The sequence below is a fragment of the Solanum lycopersicum genome, chromosome 10 (genome assembly GCF_036512215.1).
Source record: "Solanum lycopersicum chromosome 10, SLM_r2.1".
NCBI lineage: Eukaryota > Viridiplantae > Streptophyta > Magnoliopsida > Solanales > Solanaceae > Solanum > Solanum lycopersicum.
Window position 1 is genome coordinate 62677257 of NC_090809.1, and position 20366 is coordinate 62697622.

At 30.9% G+C, this 20366-nt stretch overlaps 2 protein-coding genes and 1 non-coding gene across 3 annotated transcripts; all 3 read left to right on the plus strand.

The window, feature by feature from the left end:
• Positions 1–1431: 1431 nt before the first annotated feature.
• LOC101265599 (pyruvate kinase 2, cytosolic) lies at positions 1432–9521 on the plus strand. The gene is made up of 16 exons (XM_004249417.5): positions 1432–3600; positions 3713–3809; positions 3899–3996; positions 4896–5051; positions 5286–5363; positions 5835–5966; positions 6645–6725; positions 6854–6925; positions 7044–7133; positions 7439–7583; positions 7822–7910; positions 8267–8362; positions 8483–8550; positions 8636–8735; positions 8818–8877; positions 8974–9521. The coding sequence occupies exons 1-16, from the start codon at positions 3532–3534 to the stop codon at positions 9124–9126; spliced, it is 1584 nt and encodes a 527-aa protein (XP_004249465.2). The 5' UTR covers positions 1432–3531; the 3' UTR covers positions 9127–9521.
• A 1873-nt stretch (positions 9522–11394) lies between these two features.
• TRNAR-UCU (transfer RNA arginine (anticodon UCU)) lies at positions 11395–11467 on the plus strand. The gene has a single exon. It is a non-coding gene; the product is annotated as a tRNA-Arg (tRNA).
• Positions 11468–16778: 5311 nt separating this feature from the next.
• LOC101265878 (F-box protein PP2-A15) lies at positions 16779–20160 on the plus strand. Its single transcript, XM_004249418.5, has 3 exons — positions 16779–17431; positions 18112–18230; positions 19536–20160. The coding sequence occupies exons 1-3, from the start codon at positions 17123–17125 to the stop codon at positions 20005–20007; spliced, it is 900 nt and encodes a 299-aa protein (XP_004249466.1). The 5' UTR covers positions 16779–17122; the 3' UTR covers positions 20008–20160.
• Positions 20161–20366: the final 206 nt, after the last annotated feature.

The window sequence follows — 20366 nt, forward strand, 5'->3', positions numbered from 1 at the left end:
GATTTTAATAATCTTTTGCAAGTTATGTTTCATATTAAAAATACTGATTTCAAATAAACGTGAGTGATAGAATTAAGATTTGGTCGAAGTGATAAAATCAAAACGGTAATGCAAAAATAAGTCTATTGTCTTATATTCTATAAAATAAATTTTTACACTATAATCATTAATATTGTAACAAATAACCTGTCTTCTTTTTAAAATTACAATTTCACATTTTATTTCCATATCAAAACATCTTTAGAAGGATTTGAACCAAGTTTTAGTATCATGTGAAACTTATAAAAAAATCAAAAAAAGGCTTAGTACTAATTCTTTTCAAACCACTTTGAACAATTTAGAATATATTTTATTAAATTGACCTAATAATGTTGGGGGATGATGGCAAGATTAGAGCAGCAAAGCTTTGACTCATTGTATTATTGTACCTGCAGACTATATAATATATATAATTTTCTCTTTTGTCCTTTTTAACGATTAAAGTTTAATTTTTAGCTCTGTCACTTTTTAAAATATTGAAGACTCACTTTTTTTTATTTATAATTGATTTAGCTGAATAAACATGAAAAATATCGTAGTTGAATTTTGTTGAACTTGATTGTTGAAAGAAGACAAATATGTGGTCATCTGTCAAGTGATTTATGAATGTTTGGATTGCGTCTAACGTGAATAATTGTCATTTAAAGTTATTCATATCAATTTTGAAGCAAAAACATATTAAAACTACGTAGTAAGTTTATGTTAATAGATAAATTATGAAAATTCATCAAAAACTATGACATAGACAATGATTTAGTATAGTTGAAATTTTGCGCAAATTTCGGCGAGTGCGTCAAATCAAGCAAATTTTTACTTACAAGAAAAGTATAAATATATCCTGAATTATCGTAAATTATATGCAAATGTTCTTCATCATATTTTTGAGACATTGATGTCTTTATTGTCCAAAAACTAAAGCATATATACCATTTATATAAACGGACATACATGTATCATAATCTTATCCACCGATCCGATATTTATTAAAATCAAATCGATGAATAAGATTGTGTCACATGTCCCTATTTAATCTTCCGTTAGAGAGAATGACATATACTCTAGATTTTAGACGACAGAAACATCAATACCTCAAAAATGTAACAAAAAATATCTATATACCATTTACGATAGTTCAATATTCGTCATTTTCCCCCTTCTATTATAGTGCAAATGCTCAAAGGACACAAAATTATACCTTTTGGCAGAAGGCAACAAATACTTTATGAAAAGACCATAAGTTGATCGTGACACTATGTTACAAAAAGAAATAATATATATTTGTAGGCATAGCCCAAAAAGAAAAAGGACAGGCCAACAGGATAATTCTGCCCATTGATTATTTCAACATAAATTAAACTTATTTGAATACGTAATATAGCATAAATTAAACTCATTTTAACCAAAGTGTTTTAAGTTATTGTATATATAGATTTGAAATACAATATTTACATATTTTAAATTTCTTAATACAAATTCTGATCTCGTCACAATAATATTATTATTCTTTTTTTTGTGTGTTTTTATTTTTCAATAGCCAAATAATTCTAACTTGTTGCTCCAAAATATATGATTTTTCTAGAAAAAATTTCATTCGGTGTTGAGAGTCCATGTTAAAATTGTGTCCAAAGCCTATATTAAAATTTTGACTAAATTCGAATCACGCACTGTAAGGTTCATTCGATAATTGCATTTTCAACATTAATTTTCTCCATTCTTAAAATTTAAATTCGAGATATCTGATTAAAGCTGAAGCATTTCCACGAGTAGACGACGTTGGTTTATTTTTACTTTTTGGGTCTCTAGGTGACCACATGTTCCTTCTAGAACATGTTCTATAGTACGATAGGTCCCATGCTTCACTGCTTACGCCCTCCTTTTTTTCCCAATAAACACATATTTTCGATAAATTGTATTTTTTGTGGTTTTCTATATTATAGTATTCATATTTTAAATTGATTTGACTCTCGTAAATAAAGTGTTTTTTTAATAATTAAGATGGTTTTTACTTCATAATTTTTTATTTTTATTTCATATTTATTTATATAATATTATTTTATCAAATATGAAGTTTAGAAGAAAACAATAATATTTAAAATTCATATAGATTTTAAATATTTTTATGATTATTAATCGCTTTACAAAGAGTACAGGAAAAAAAATTAAGATTTTAACTTTAGAAAAATGATTATTTTTTTTAAAATAACAGTATGCTAAATTAGGATGAATGGATATCTACACTTTTAACTTGCGCTTTAAAAAATAATTTTGTCTTTTAATTTTAAACTACAGATATTTTAATCAATAGATGTTTAGCAATCTTAAAGGAAATTTACTTGTTAATATAAATTAATTTTTGGATATGTACACTAAATGTGTGCTTTATATATATAAAAATTAATTAGGATGATTAATTTTTGTATTGTTATTGATGTCATGTAATTTAATACTTTCTTTTTTATTCCTTTTTAAATCACTTTTGCCATACGTCACCCATCTTTCGTCTATATACCCAAAAATGTTCAACCTTATAAAAAATGATATTTATGTAATTACATAGTTTTAAGTAATAGTATCTAATATTTCTTGTATATACACTTATATTAAATTTATCATACATTAATGTTGCTTTACTTCTTTATCTATAATCATCTTTCGTATTGATAGTGCAATTACATTTGTTTAATAATGTCATATTTTCACAATTTTTTTAAATCTATCTCTATGAAAATACTAACATAAAAATTCATATTATATACATTTACAAACTCAAAAAGTACTTGAAATAAATATAAAAAGTTATCATCTTAGCTTAATAAATTATACATTATAATTACTATTCTAAAAAACTACACTAATTTTCAAACAACCTCTCAAAATACACAACAATTTTTTTATATTTATATTTATCAAGGGACCAGTCAATGGTTGGAAATAGATCCACAGAATATAACAAGACCAAAAAAACATATTTTTTTTTCTAAACTAACAACTAAAAACAAATTACTTGAAAAGAGGATTAAAAATAGCTATAGTCATAACATGTTTCTTGTTCACATTTAATTGTCACGATTTTCTTTGTAAAATTATAAAAATTTTAACTAATTTTTTTTATGTATTTTTTCGTTATATTAGTATGTAAATAAATTATAACTTATAAAACCTTTTATATAATTTTTAAATATTTAAAATATAAAATTAAAATAATTTAACTTTTTTATTGAACATTAATCAAATTATGTTTTGAAAAATATAATACGATAAATAAAAGTGGACGGAGAAATAGTTTTCAAACTTTCAACAAATTTCTTGAGGGAAAAGAAAACATAAGCACTTCACTTTATTCACAGCCCATTACAAAAAGAATCAAACCCTCAAAACACCAAAAAAGACTCCTTCAAACTACTAGCAAAGCACATTCTCTTCCCTTTTTCCACTTCTCTCTGTGAAGTTGTTCACTTTTCTTCATCTGGGTCTTTGATTAATTCAGCAAACATGCATTCAAATCACTTACTTCTTGAAGAACCCATCAGGATGGCCTCAATTTTAGAGCCATCTAAAGCTGTGAGTAACAAAAAGATTGAATCTTTTTGATGTATTCTACTGTTAGATCTATGTTTGCATGTGGGTTTGGTATTTATGTTTGATGGGGTTTGTTTGTTTTTGAATCTTGCAGAATTTTTTTCCGGCTATGACTAAGATTGTTGGGACTTTGGGTCCTAAATCTCGATCTGTTGAGGCTATTTCGGCTTGTCTTAAAGCTGGAATGTCTGGTAAATCTTGAAATTTTGTTACTTATTTGGTTTTTGGTTATTGGGTTTATAGTTGTATATGTATTGATTGATAATTTGTTTGTTGGTAGTGGCAAGATTTGATTTTTCATGGGGTGATTCAGAGTATCACCAGGAGACTTTGGAGAACTTGAAGGCATCTATTAAAGCTACTAAGAAGCTCTGTGCTGTATGTATCACAATTTGTTTTTTTGTCCTTTTTTTTCTGATGTAATTAATGCCTTTTTGTTTGCTTTAAAGTTTTTAACTTGCCTTTGTTTTTTGTTGAGTTTTTTGGACTCGTGGTTGTTTATACATATCTCCTGTGTGGAGAGTGGGTCAGGGGCATATGTATTAGACATGTACTGTTATGCTAAAGTCTGTACTTCTTGTTACCAATAGAGATATTGGATGACTTTTCCGAAAAGGTTTTAGTCACATTGTAAGAAAGGAACTAGCTTTTTTGACTTGTCTCTCATGGTTTTCATCCCACTTCATCGACTACTTAATCACACAATTGATGATTGACCCTTGTGTCGTATGGGTCTTAAGTTCTGGGATCTGCCTCTCATCAGTGGGTTACTAATCATAAAACACATGTCCAGAAACTTAATGCTGTCTTGAAGCATGCCGCAGTGGGTGGCGGGAGGGAGGGGTTAGGCAATTTGTAAATTTTGTTGTTTTCTTTGTCTTTGTTGAGGTGTCAGTTGGAATCATGGACTGGACTTAACAAATATTATTAGGGGTTATGTGAGTTACAAGCACAACAACACAACCAGTGTAATCCCAGAAGTGGGGTCTGGGGAGGGTATAGTGTGTGCAGACCTTACTCTATTTTAAAGTAGATACTATAGAAAGCATGACAAAGTAAAGCATGATTGTGTGAGAATCGAAGTTTCAGAGAGTAGAGACAGTGGAAGGGTTATGCAAATTAATGTGTAAGGAAGCTTTAGATGTAGATTGTGTGTCTCTACTCCAACTCAGCCGTACAGCCTCTGAATTCAAACTTATGATGGCAATGTAATCGGATATGTTGAGCATGTCCAATATAAAGGTACTAAAAATACATGCTGTTTTCTTTCTGTTCAGGTCATGCTAGATACCGTGGGTGCTGAGTTGCAGGTTGTCAACAAACGTGAGACACCTATTTCACTTAAGGAAGATGCAATTGTTACTCTGACTCCTCATCAAGGTCAAGAAGCATCTAATGAAGTGTTGCCAATTAACTTTGGCGGATTAGCCAAGGTCCGGTCCACATCTCTTGTCTTTATGTTTCCCTTTTAGACAGTATATGTTTGTAAATTAAGTTCATATGGAAGTTTGTTAAGTAATCTTTTTATAAAAGGAACCAAATGCAGCAATTTTTTGCCAATGCAATTTAAAATTTGGTGGAGAGGACAAGATATCGACATTGGGATAAGTGTATTTATTCAGGCAACTCCATGGTAATAATGTTTTGTTTGTTAATTTTGCTTGCAGGCTGTAAAGAAGGGAGACACCATTTTTGTTGGTCAGTACCTCTTCACCGGAAGCGAAACAACATCTGTTTGGCTGGAGGTATGAATTAGATGTTCTTCCCCCTCTGGCATTTGGTGAAATTTGGTTGGTAGTAGTAGATAAATTAATATCCATGTAAGATTTAACATTTTTTTTTGCTTAGCTAACTTTATAACTTATCATTATTCATACGATGTTTGCTTCCAATGTTTCTTTTTCACACAACTGTATGAGTTATGTGGGAGTGTATGTGTTATCTTATGTAGTTAGAATGTGGAATATGAGGGTACACGTATTAAACAACTGAGTGTCAAAATAACCTTTCATGTAGTAATCAATATTTTATTATGTTAAAAAAAATATTTGAAATGTGCACTGTGTTCCAATGACCCTCATGGATAAAGGCTATCAAAGAAAAGAAGAAAGAAAATTGATTGATACGTTTGTAATTGTACAATCTCTGGACTAAGAAAAGCAGTGTAAATTCATTTTTTAAACTGTTAACTAAATATTTCTGATGTGGCTTCACAGGTAGACCAAGTGAGTGGGGATGATGTCATTTGCGTGGTAAAGAACTCTGCCACTTTAGCTGGGTCATTGTTCACCCTGCATGCTTCTCAGGTTCATATTGATATGCCTACCCTCACGGATAAAGACAAAGAGGTAAGTTACTCAAAGTTCATAACAATTGATAAGAGCTATTTTTATATCACTTTTGTACATAATGAAGCTCAACTTGCATAATTAAAGATAATTTTCTCTGAGAACTTGGTGCTTAAGATAACTATAACTGCTTGCTCTTGAGTATATGTGGTTTTTGAATGTCAATGTCGATTGGATATATGGTTATTGGGACTTGTAATCGGCATATATGAGTTGTAACATAGTTTCGTTCTTGTTTCCTGCAAAACATTGACTGATATAGCCCAGGAGTAGGCACAAACCACCCGTACTACAGTTTCCTGCAAAACATTGACTGATATAGCCCAGGAGTAGGCACAAACCACCCGTACTACACTGTAACCCATACCTAGGTTAGGTAAAGCTAGCTTTGTTGGTTACTCCCTTATACCAAATGGATTTCCACATTAGCTTTCTGGTCATTCTAGAGTAATACCATTTATATAACATTTTAACTATTGTATATGTTATACTTTGCAAGTGTAAGTTGGGTGCATAACACACCAAAACTAAAAAGAGTGGGTCCCACTTTATTACTTTATTATCATTGTTCATACAGGGGTTTGCCTTGAGAAAGCTACTTTTTGCAACCTTTGTGGTTATCTTTGTAGGAACCCTTCTAAATATATGTCGAACTTTTGGTTATTTAATTTTGTTCAGGTTATAAGCACATGGGGTGTTCAAAACAAGATAGACTTTATTTCACTATCATATACAAGGCATGCTGAGGATGTCCGTGAGGTATGTACTTTCATTACTTCCCGTTTTCTCTTTTTAGATTCTTTTACTGGCATTGACAATTTGCATTTGTCTCGAGTACTGGACTGTTACAATGTGAAATTGACTTCATTCCTTTTGCTAAAATTCAGGCCCGTGAGTTCTTATCTAAGCTGGGTGATCTAAGTCAGACACAGATATTTGCTAAAATTGAAAATGTTGAGGTTAGTTGATACACTTGTATATTTAGTGAGGTTCATTGTTTCTATTTATGTTGAATATCATGAACCATGCAAGGGCATGACATTTAACTTTCTGCCTTTCCCTCTGTAATCTATATAGGGTTTGACTCATTTTGATGAGATTCTCAAGGAGGCTGATGGGATCATCCTTTCTCGTGGAAACCTCGGTATTGATCTACCACCAGAGAAGGTAACTATCTTCTCAACAGTCGGTGTTTACATGTTTGATTAGTGGGTTGGCTGGTCAGACAAGTTCCATTTCTGATTGACATTATAAGCATGTAAAAAGTGTTCTTCTAGATAATAGATATCCTTTATGGTTAATTATTTCCTTAATATTTTGAGTTTTGAGTGCGCCCAGGTTGAATTTTAAACAATATATTGATTGATTTCAAGCTGTGTACATACACTATTTCTGCTACTAAGATATAATTCAATTGCAAAATTTGTGTGCTATAGTTTTTTGTTGCTATGCTAATATCAGGCAGTTTGCAGGTGTTCTTGTTCCAGAAGGCTGCTGTTCACAAGTGTAACATGGCTGGCAAGCCAGCTGTAGTAACACGTGTTGTTGATAGTATGACTGACAATCTCAGGCCTACTCGTGCTGAAGCAACAGATGTTGCAAATGCTGTCTTGGATGGTAATCTACTTAGGCACTTTTTATTGCGATGGATTGATGTCCTCCTTTTACATCTAATCAGCCATGATAACATTGGTTTTACCATTTTAATACTTAATTGAGACAACTCTCAATTATCCACTGGGTTTTGATTTGTGCACCACTTGCCCTTGGGATTTCTCGATTATCAAAAAAGTAAAAGAAAGTTAGTTGAGAAAACTTGATTTCCTTATGAGAGTTTAACATTTAACACTTTCAGGAACTGATGCTATTCTTCTTGGTGCTGAGACTCTGCGTGGATTATACCCAGTCGAGACTATTTCTACTGTTGGCAAGATTTGTGCCGAGGTAATTTTTTCTGAAGTCTTGTTAGTTTAGGAAATTGTCTCCACACTATCTTTTAAAGAACGTATGGTAAGGCCTTAAATAGAATTGAATCAAAATAACTACATCTCAAATTCATATGACATTTTAAGAACATTCAGCTTGTTTTCTGCTTTAATTAGCTTTCTTGGGGTCAAAAATATTTGCTGTCATCAACTCTTAATATTGTTGCTTTTAGCTCTGAAAGGACATTCTCAGTGTGGTCTTTTGTTGCTAATGGCATGTTTACTGTTGGCATTAACTTTGGAGGGGCGATGGCTCCTGCCTTAGCTCATCATTTTCTGGCTAGCAGGACTAATCAGCAATAAATTTCCATGCAGGCAGGGAAGGTCTTCAACCAAGACCTATACTTCAAGAAAACAGTCAAATTTGTTGGAGAGCCCATGACACATCTGGAAGCAATTGCCTCATCTGCGGTATTTTTTAAATACAATGCCTTGAATCTTGATGGAAAAAGATATATTTCCAGAATTTGAAATCCTTCTTCTTGTGAGTCTGTGTTTACCACAATAACCCTGTAATCCTTTATCCTCTAGGTAAGAGCTGCCATCAAGGTGAAAGCATCAGTAATTATTTGTTTCACTTCATCTGGAAGGGCAGCAAGGTAGTATTATTTGCTATTACTGTACTTTGTTGGTACATTTGAGTGTCTCTCTTTGTAAGAGTTGTTATTTATGTTCATTACACAGGTTGATAGCTAAATATAGGCCAACTATGCCAGTATTGTCGGTTGTCATTCCTCGACTCAAGACAAATCAACTGAAGTGGAGTTTTAGCGGTGCATTTGAGGTACGGGTCTAAAACTCAAAAATTTCTTTAGTTATCGAATCCAACCCATTGGCCAGTTCTTATTAAATTTCTTCATGCTCAGGCAAGGCAATCTCTAATTGTCCGAGGTCTTTTCCCAATGCTAGCTGATCCTCGACATCCTGTAAGTTAATCTCATCAATTTGGTATTTCATGTTCAGTTGAATGCTGAATGTTCCTTTTGTTCCTTGTCTAATCAACTGATTTACTCTCTTCATAGGCTGAATCTAATAATGCAACTAATGAGTCGGTACTGAAGGTTGCTCTTGATCATGGAAAAGCATCAGGAGTTATTAAATCACACGATCGTGTTGTCGTTTGCCAGAAAGTTGGAGATGCATCAGTTGTTAAGATTATTGAACTTGAAGATTAGGGTGTTATAGGCTGCCTTTGTCAGCATTTATTTTGTCTTACCTTTTCTTTTGCGATGTGATGGAGTGTTAAAGCCATCACATTAAGGTTTTGGTAACTCTGATATGTGATATGGTACAGTCATAAACCGGGCGATTATTCTTTGTTGATAGAACTAGCAGTACTGGAAACTATTGAAATTAGTTTAATGGCTCCTCGTTGTGTTCATCGATAGGAGTCGGTGCTCAGTAGTTCTTCCAACTGCTTTTTCTAATGCATTGTGTTATAGACATGTCTGTAACTAATTTTTGTTCTGTTTCAGAACTTAACTCAACAGATGAAACACCACCAATGCCCATTTAAATATCAATAATAAAACCATGAAAAGTATGTTTGTGCTTTCTAGCCAATTTGAAATAGATCTTCATTTTCTATTGTGGTGGCATTTCTTCAAACCTTTGAGAGAAGGGCCCTATCTTGTATTTGTTGGTTCCCATGGTGATAGGCTTCGTTTCTACGACTTCCTTGCCTTCTCAGTTGTTGAAAGACTTAGAGTGATCGATGATCATCACATATTTGTTCTGTAACTCCTCGCAAATCATGTCATTCACTTGTCACCATTGATTGATGACTCCAATACTCTTTAAGGTATAGAGAACTTGCTTGTTCCCCAATCATTTAGGTGGTTAGTTACAACGTGTACTATCATGTCCTCTACATTTGAGAAGAAATTACTTAGGTAACTCAATTTTTGGTGTAGTATGTGTCTAATCGAAAAAATACACATAAATTGAGATGAAAAGAGACGATACATATCAGTTTAGCTCGAATTACTGGTAATTTCGAACTTGAGCTTAGCCAAACTCGATTGTTAAGCGAGCTTAGGTTGCTAAGGTCGGGCTAGACCAAGCTGACTCAGCTTTGTTAAGTTGGGTCATAAAGTTGTTACTTAATAAATAAAATTGATTTCTTATACTCAAGTGATGAATAAACTAGTTACTAATAACTTAAAATTAAAGATGTTAATTTAAAAAAAATTATATAACGACCAAACATCATATACAAATTAACAAAGTATAATAAATGAACACCGCGTAGTAAGTTTTTCTTTACCTTAATCAGATGTCTCGAGTTTGAGTCCCTTGGGTAAAAAATCACTTATGTAATGGAGCATTTTATTCATAATTTGGGATATTCCGACACAAATTCAAATTCAGACAGGCCCGATTGGAAAAAAAAAAGAAGGAAAATTATGCAGTCAAGCAAACTTATACCACTTAATTACTCATCATAGTTATAGTTTGCTATAATTACCACTCGCAACTGATGATATACATTAATTACGTGGGCTGACTTCGTGTTTGTATAATTAGTCACGTTTGTATATGTATAATTCCCAGAATATACAAATACATATGTATAATATACAATTATCTAACCAATATACAAATACAATAAACCTCTCTCCCACTCTTTGCCCAATCTCACTCACCTCTCTCCTAATCTCGCTTGCTATATATACAATTGCATATGTATAATATACAATAAGCTGACCAATATACATATACAATTCACCTCTCTCCTGCTCTTTCCCCTCTCTCGCTCGCCTCTCTCCTCCCTCTCCCAATCTCACTTGCTTCTTTCCTCCCTCTCCCAATCTCGCTTACCATATATACAAATACATATGTATAATATATAATTATATAACCGATATACCTATACAATTCACCTCTCTCCCACCCTTTGCCCTCTCTCGCTCACCTCTCTATTCTCTTTCTCCTAGTATCACTCGCCTCTCTCATCCCTATAACATGTTGCTACGAATTATAATTATCAAATTATAGCTATGAAGAGTAATTAGACTATTTTGAGTGGCTATATGCGAAAGTTCCTCAAAAGAATATGAAGTAGCTAAACCAACGAAAGAAAGGAATTTTAATAATCAAAATCATGCAATTTAATAGAATTGGCACTTAATACATCTATAACATAGTATGTACTTCTTCCTTCAATTTCAATATGAGGGGTAAATATTTTTAAATTTTTTCATATTTGATGAGTCCAAGTCTCTAACACATTTCATTTCACCACCAAACCCCATATAACCGCCACCTTAACTACCGTGCTCTTACTATATTTTGAAATAATATTTTTTTACTTACTTACGAAACATAAAATAAATAAGTAATAAAATATTCTCTTCATACGAGATACACCTTCACATTTAATCAAACATCGCATAAAGTATGATTGAACCATTATAATAGCATAGGCATAATATTAACAACAAGCGCCCATGGCCTAATGGATAAGGCGCTTGACTTCTAATCAAGCGATTGTGGGTTCGAGTCCCACTGGGCGTGTATATCTTTTTTTTTTTAGTTCACCCGATGTTTGGAATCTACGTTAATATTTATATAAAATACAATAAAAAGATCACCTTCTAGATGGAAGAAAATAATTTATTTTTTTGCTTCTTTTATTTGTTAGAAAGATACATTTCAAAAAGACCATCAAATTCCATCTAACATGATATGTTTTCAAGGAATAAGACTAGTCTTGTTATAATGTCCCTTTTTTTTTTTGGCTAGATAGGCAAGGGAACATACATGAAAGAAAATAATAATTGTAGGCTTAATTAGGACTATATTGATTGAATTTGTAAAAGAATATGTTGTATAATTTGTACATAAACTTTACATATAGAAATGACATTTCTATATCTTGTTTATTTGTACGTTTTATATACCGCATGTTCAAAATCGTTACCTTAATGACAAGAAGGGAATACCTTTGCTTTACCAACTCAACTATCCCATGTATTCCTATTGTAATATAATTATTGTTACTGATATTAATCTGTTCAAATTCAATTGAAACCGTTCATTCAATATTTTATTCAATACTACAACATCAATCACTTCATTAAAGTAAAAAAGTGGGTAACATGAAAATGAGGTCTACAACAAAAGGAGTTGCATGGTGGAGAAGTGTGAAAAACATTTGTTTCTTATATGAGAAACAAGAAGGATCCTCTTTTCATATGGTGGGGTTTAACACCATAAAGTGAGCCTTCGATTTGTGATAAAATAAATGAGATTTTTTTTAAAAAATAATTAATTCCCATAAAATTTATAAATTTAATTTGATTCAACTTGAATGAATTAAATTTTAATATCGAATGCAAAGAAGAGAAATAAACGACTATAGAGTATACGCTAAAGATTGAAATCTTCACGAGAAGAGAGATGACAATATAAGAAGCTAATTCAAATTTAAAATTGACGTATGCTTGTAATAATTCTAGTTAATATATAATAAAAATTAAATTTATAATTTATAATATCTAAATATATTTAATATATAAACAAAAGTTATTAAGTTTACGTAAAATAAAAATAAATGCTTTAAATCCGCCCCTAGTTCGATCATTACTTTATAGAAAACCAACGAATATGGGAAAAATCAATGGTCAACAACCCCACAAATGAAAAAAAGAAATATTCACAAGAAAAGATATGACAATTAACAAACAATATATGACTTTAGTTTTACGTGAGGAATTTTTATTCGAAGCCGGATTTAAAATTTAAAATTAATGTGTATTTATAATAATTTTTAATTAATATATAAAATAAAAATTAAATTAATAATTTGAAATATCAATAAACATTTTATTTATATGAACAAAAATTATTAAATCTACATAAAACAAGAAAAGACATTTTAAATTCGCATCTGATTTGATCATGATATTTTGTAGATTCATCGAATAAAGAAAAATCTATGGTTAACAACGTAACCCCACAAATGGAAAAAGAAAAAAAGAATGACGTGACTGACTATGAGTCTAACGAATAGATATTTTCACATCAATTGTGTTGCGATTAACTCCATTTAGTCAGTATTATGAACGTTCATTATATTATTTGTGTTGGCCGATATGAGATAAAAAATTCAAATGTTTTTTTTAATCATATTGTTAGTTAATACTCTTTCCTTCTCATTGTTTTTTGTTATAACAAAAATCTGTAAGGGATTAATTGTGAATATTGTTGTATGAATTACGAATATCATACATTGAATATCACACTTTGTAATAGGCAAACAAGTCTTTGTTTAATTATTATTTTTGCAAATACTTTTAATTTGTTAACTAAATAAAGTTATGGATATACATATACACGATTTATGAATCATGAACTTATGTATACTTGATATAAATATCATATGTAAGTTTATTTTAATGTTTATAGAAATTATAATTTTTATTTCTTTCTTAATTAAAAATTACAAATTTAAGTCTTGAAGAAAGATTTTCTTTTAATAGAGATCAACGTTTTACTATTTACTGACTAATTCACAATCAATTTGAATCAATTTTTTTGAATATCAATTGATTAAGAAAGAAAAGATCGGTATTTATTTATCTTCTCTTTTCTCTTTTTTTTTTTTATTAAAATTTCAATCGAGACACAAATAGAAACACTAAATAATAATCAGTTTAACTATCTATGCTAAGCTTTGACAAATAACAAATAAAGTTATCCTACGTTTATACTAATTGAAGCCAGAAAATAACATTTATAAGGTGGAATAGTTTATACTTTGGAATTATCATATGATAACGATTTTACATAAATTAATAAATTATAATACCATAAGTTCTATGTACAATTAATACTTGTCGTTCACAACAAGCAAGAAGTTAGATATATGATCCATGTTAGGATTTCTAATTCAATCATTTCAATGTAGAAAAAAGAGAAAATTTGCCATCACAAAAATCATTAAAAAGAGTGGTTTTTCCTTATTAAACGTTACTCGATACAATCTTAATATATATTAATCAGATCGATGAATTTTAACGATATTATTCATCGTATCACTAATCAGAATTATTAAACAAAAACACAGCTGCAAATTAAGATATTCCCAAAATAAAGACAAACATCAAGTGACTTGATTTTTAATGGGGAAAGGGTTTGTTATTATCTATTATCCATGTGTAAAGTACCTAATTAAATATGAATCTAATAATAGTTCTTTTAAAATACTTTTGATTTTAATTTGTATATGATATAATTTGAATTGATATTCTGAATCTTGAGTGTACTTATTTCTAAAAAGTATAAAGTAAGTAAAAATAAATTCGCACATGTTTAATTTCATTAATATCTTATAAATTTCTAGAAAAGTGATGAAAAATGATTTTTTTTTAATTATTATAATCAAACATGTAGAACAATTTCACTTATAAAAGTGTCGTTAGGAAGGTAGGGGCATCATGAAATATACGAACTATAATATAATAAATAAAAAATATGTGATTGATTTAAAACTAGATAAATTGATGTAAGTTTAAATTTAATTTATTAATTTATTTTAAAGAAAAGGAAGAATCGGAGAAAAGCTTTAGATAGAGGAAAATGTATTATTTTTTTGTTTTATCGGATAATTATATATATTATTCGAAAATTATAATTTTTATTCTTTTTTCTCACACTTGGCTTCAATTGAAATCGTTTTCCAGGACTAAATTATATCACAATGATAAACAAGCTCCATTATTGGTAAAAGCCAAAAAATTAATATATTTTGATTATTCCGAATGAGTTTAAGTTATTTATAATAATAATTATAAATAAATAAAAACTACATCATCAATGCATTTTAATATATTAAAACGGATTATATACCTTTTATTATATGTTACCAATTAAATAAAAATACCAAATTTGTAAGTTATCCAACTATATATATATAAAAAAATTTAGACCGTTATTGCTACAACTTAAACTTTAATTATTAAATTTAGGAGTCTTTATTAGATGTTGAAAAAATAATATTATTTCTTAATTATCCAAAAAATTAGAGATTGATTTTACATTTCATTTTGACCTCATTAAAATAAATTACTAATATTTTTGTCCCCATTTAGCTCAGCGTGATACACGACTTGCTAGTTCTTATACAATAGGAATTAGATTTTATTTAATTATTTATTTTATCTGGTGCATTCTATAACGGTGTTTGTAAATTCTTCCGTCAGCTTCGTTGGATCTGTTCCTTCGACATGTTTCAATTCTCAGCTTTCTTCCTCATTTAACACTTGCTTCAGATAGTTCAATCAACTGCGTTGGACATGTTCCTTTGACATGTTTCAATCGTCAATTTCTTTCTTCTTCAACAAAAAATTCAGATTTTTATCACAAAATGTTACATTGAAGGCAAATCCCTTTCTATCAAACGTTCTTTATTTTATTCAGAGTTCAAATTTAAAATATCTAAATAAAAAAGAGAAATATTTACTTTTCTAAACGGCCTTTGATAGTAATAAAAAAGGATTAATGCTGACTGCAACCAAAATTTTCCTCCGATTATTTGATTTTTCATTTTATTTTATAATATAAATTGAAAAATAAAAAGAGTGCAATTTATTTTATATGTTGAAGAAGTAGAAAGCTGACATTGGTACTGTTTCTTTGACATGTTCCAATCGTCAGCTTTCTACTTCTTCAATATTATATTCGCGTCAATATCTAATTAAATTTGAATTAATACATTTTAGAACTCATTTGATTTATTCTTTTTCATTTGATATGCAAACAAGAAAAAGTTAATTAAATAGTGTTGTGTCTCTCAATTAAAGTTAATTACTTTTCAAGATGATTGATGTGGATGTTTGGTCCCCTACTTATTAAATTGATATAATCTTTTAGATCCAAATGCATAAATAAGTACTTAAAGTTAGTATTAATGATCAAATAAATACCTTTATTAATTATGTTGGTGGTCAAATAAACATATCATGATATAAAGCTAATAAGTTTTAAATTCTAAAATTTATGAGAAATATGCTATATCTCATTTATGGAATTATATTAAATTTATTATTATTTTATTCTATATTTTAATCAATTTAAATTATTGAATTTCAAATTAATAATTTATCAACATTTAATAAAATTACACTAGGCCTATATCGATGATCACTATCATAATTGATCGCTTAGATGTCCACGGTTTTTGATACAATTTTAAAGTTTATTTATGTATATATTTGATCTAATTTTTATCTTTTTGGGTCATAATATAATTTTTATCTAGACTTAGTATATCTTTTTTAATTATATTAAATTTCGAATTAATAATATGATGATATAAGGAATTTCTCTTTTCCGACACAACTTCGTTTGCTCCCTTCATTTCAATTAAACAAATTGTTAGGCGATTTCTTTATTAAATTTTAATGAAAAAGAGCGATATCTCAATCTATTTTATATTTTATGAGGTAAAATATGGATTAATCCAAATGTTGATGAAAGCATGATGTTAAAATGCATTTGTGGGTATATATACTAACAAAAGATATAATTAGGAGTGTAATTATAAGGAGGGTCGAATGATGGAGTCAGAAATTTGATGAAGATTGTGCAAATTTTCTTCTTAATTGTATTCAGATGCTTAAAATGAAATATACACTCATAATATCTAACATTTAACTTGTGTACATCATATAATTCTTTGACTAAAGTTTCATACGGAACGAAATGACCTCTACGACAAAGAAAATGAGAAAAGCAAAACTAAAAATACTTCAACGCATGAAAATGAGCCAAGAGGTGTGTAAATGGAGCAAAATAAATCGAGAGGAATTGATAGTAATTACTTAAATAAGACTTAACATAAGTTCATTGAATTTTGCGAATCGTAAATACCTTTATATAAATAAGTTAGTCATTTAAATATCTAATAGACGATTGAGAATTTACAAATATAATTCAATAGTATAAATTAATAAAAAAAAAATCAAATTTTGAAAAGGTAGCATGATTTGACGTGATTAAACATAGATACTTTGAAAAAATGGATAAGAAAACCAAATCGTTAGAAAAAATCCTCCGCCTCCGTTGATTATAAAATCACCGGTCCATTTCCGCCGTGCACCGCCGCGACAGAACCATGACTTGACCCGAAATTGCCCTGTTTTCCGATACATAAACAGGCAAAATTGCATGGGGGCATCGTTGTCCAACACGGCGGAGAATGGTACGGTTACCGGTAAAACGGGGCTAGGCGACATACCGGAAAGTTGCGTGGCCTGTGTTTTCATGTACCTAACGCCGCCGGAGATTTGTAATCTCGCTCGGCTGAACCGGGCATTTAGCGGTGCTGCTTCTTCTGATGCTGTGTGGGAATCTAAACTTCCTTCTAATTACCACCATATGCTTGATCTTTTGCCTCCTTGGAGATACGAAGGTCTTTCGAAGAAGAGTATATTTGCCCTTCTCTCTCGTCCCTTCTCGTTTGACGAAGATAATAAGGTAAACGAATTCGTCAAAATTTTATCCAGCTATCTCTTTGATCCCTATATTGGAAGCATCTCAATTAGCTTCACTGGCTCAGCTTGGATTCGAACGATCTGTCCTTTGCTATTTAGAGAATTTATATATGATATTCTTTGTTTTGATGGTAAATGGTAGCTGAAAATTGAGTTTTGGGTCAATATTGATGTTGGTCATTTCTGGGTCGAAATTGATTATTGTCTATATGTGATTATGTGATTTTGGTTACGGCAAAGTGCTGGAGAATATCTGAGAATTTTTCCAGACATGTATTTTTTCAAATATTTTGGATTGGTTTTAGTGGGGAATGAATTATGAAATATTGAGTTAACACTGCTAAAGTAGGTTCTTGATGGTATGGATACACTCCTTTGTCTAATGCTTTTGGGTGTAAGAAATGTCAAGCTTTGATGAGTGATGGATAACACAGTGAGAATCACTCCAACCATGAGTTGGAGTCTTCAAGCCACCAGGGAATCAAAGGGATTGAAGGGCCCTATTAATTCCTTAAACGCGGGTGTGTGGGAGTGGGGGTTTGGCGCAGTTGAGTTTCATTGTGTTTTCTTATGTTTACGACTTACAAAAATTTTTAGCACTATTTATAGTGTTTCTATTTGTTTTGCTAATATATACTTCTCATTACATGGGAGAAATAACAGGATGTGTGGTTGGACAAAATAAGTGGAAGGATATGCATGTCAATCTCTTCAAAAGCAATGTCAATAACAAGTAGTGAAGACAGGAGACATTGGAACTGGTTTGCAACGGACGAATCAAGGTTAGATTGATCTGTTATGTCCAGATCATATTCAATAATATCATTTATAAGCTTAGAGTTCTTCACACTGTGGAGATTATATTAGATTCCTGAACTGGTCACATATTCTCTGTAATGCTATTGATAGATAATATTTTCCTCATTGAGCCCGTTACTTGAAACTGAGTTTCTCTTGTGCATCACGGGATAAAATTTGCGATCTTGGTAAAATGATGTTTATTTGTTGTTCTTGAGACGAAATCAGATATGAATAAGAAGAGAACAGTAAGAAATGGATCAAATTCTTTTCTGAAGTCTTTTTTCTTTCCTATTTGAAGGAATTCATTCAATTGAATTAAATTCATCACTTGACTCTTCCCTACCCAAAAGCTTCTCACAATTACTTAACAGTAAAGACACCATTACTCCATGCCGTTCATCTCCATACCTTATGGTGGTTCTTGTATAACTCTGTATGAAGCAACTTAGTCAAACTTTTGAATTCTGCGGTCTCCTGTTTGTGACAGCTTTAGTTCGTCCAAAAGTGCAGATTTTCTTCTCAGTTTTTGCTAATTTTGATTGGTTTGCGCTAATTGGAATGGATATTGTTAATTCTACTTTCCATCAACTTAGTCTTTTAATCAGTGAGCTTACTTGTGAAGAGTATAGAACCAAAACCACCAGTGCAAATTTTTTTTATGATCTCATGTTGTTAAAATGAAGCATACCTGTATACTCGCTTGCTACCTAATAAAAAAACCAAGCTTTACTGATGATTTTACCTATCCCTGTACTGGAAAGAAATTGAGTACGAAAAGTTTTGAATTTGAAAAAAGAAAAGGTATATCTCATCCACATTTCACACTTTGATTTTTGAGATATGTATATACCTATCAGTAATTTAAATATGACCGACTTGCTATTGCTCTATTCTTTGAGACAAATAGGTTTAGCTCTTTTTAAATTCTATAAAGAATGAGAATTATCAAAAGATTACATAAGAGGATGTTTGGACGTAGTTATCATTGCATAGTAGCTAGTAATGATGATCATATTATGGATAGTTTAACCTTTTTCCCCTTACTAATCTTGACTTGCAATATCCGATGGCTGTTTAACTAGTACGTATAAACCACTCCTTTTCAAATGAATTTTTCTTTTTGGATGGCTTATAAGGTGTTGTTCTGCTAATACCTAGTAGTGGAGTATTTATGTTTGTTGTTTACATTCTAATTGTTGGAGTTTCATGTTGTTTCTGACCACTTGCAAACATTTAGTTGTTGGTACACACAATGAGATATCATAAACTTCCATAGTTTCTTGCAGGTTCCAGGTCGTGGCATATTGCCAGCAAGTCTGGTGGTTTGAAGTAAGTGGAACAGTCAAGTTTCCTTTTCCTCCAGATATATATACTCTAACATTCAGGATCCACATTGGGAAATTCCTTAAGAGACTAGGCCGACGTGTTTCCAACTTTGAGCACACACATGGATGGGATTTGGGGCCAGTACGCTATGAATTGTCTACTTCTGATGGACAGTGTGCAGTTAGTGAGTGCCGCCTCCATGACATCGAACAAGATGATGCAAAAGGGACTGTTAAGCGTGGATGCTGGATTGAATACAAGGTGGGTGAATTTATTGTCAGTAGGTCAAATCCTGTAACTGAGGTTAGATTCTCGATGAAACAGATCGACTGCACACATTCAAAAGGTGGCCTGTGTTTTGATTCTGTATCAATTATCCCCAGTAATCTCAGGAGGAGGAGAAAAACAGGAAGTTTTACCAAATACTTATAGAAAGTATTAAATTAGGTTCTATAACACAGCTTAAACCACCTAAAAGTACCACGGAGGATATCACTGTATTTTTTTCGCCTTAGGTATGTCTGTACTATATCCCTCCTATCCATGTAAATTTCAATACTTTGTATTTGATCCAGTTTTGCTGCATAGTATATCTTCTGTGGAAGATCAGGATAATAGTTTTCAAGAGTCACTTAGCACCTTAACAAGCTCATTATTGAAACACATTAGTTACAACCAGCAAAATTACACAAGCAGGAATACTCTTTCATCTTTTGTAAGACCGGTGCGAAAATATATTGTTAGTGAGAACTTAGAAGAACTGCATTTAACTGCAGTCCATCAACGAATAG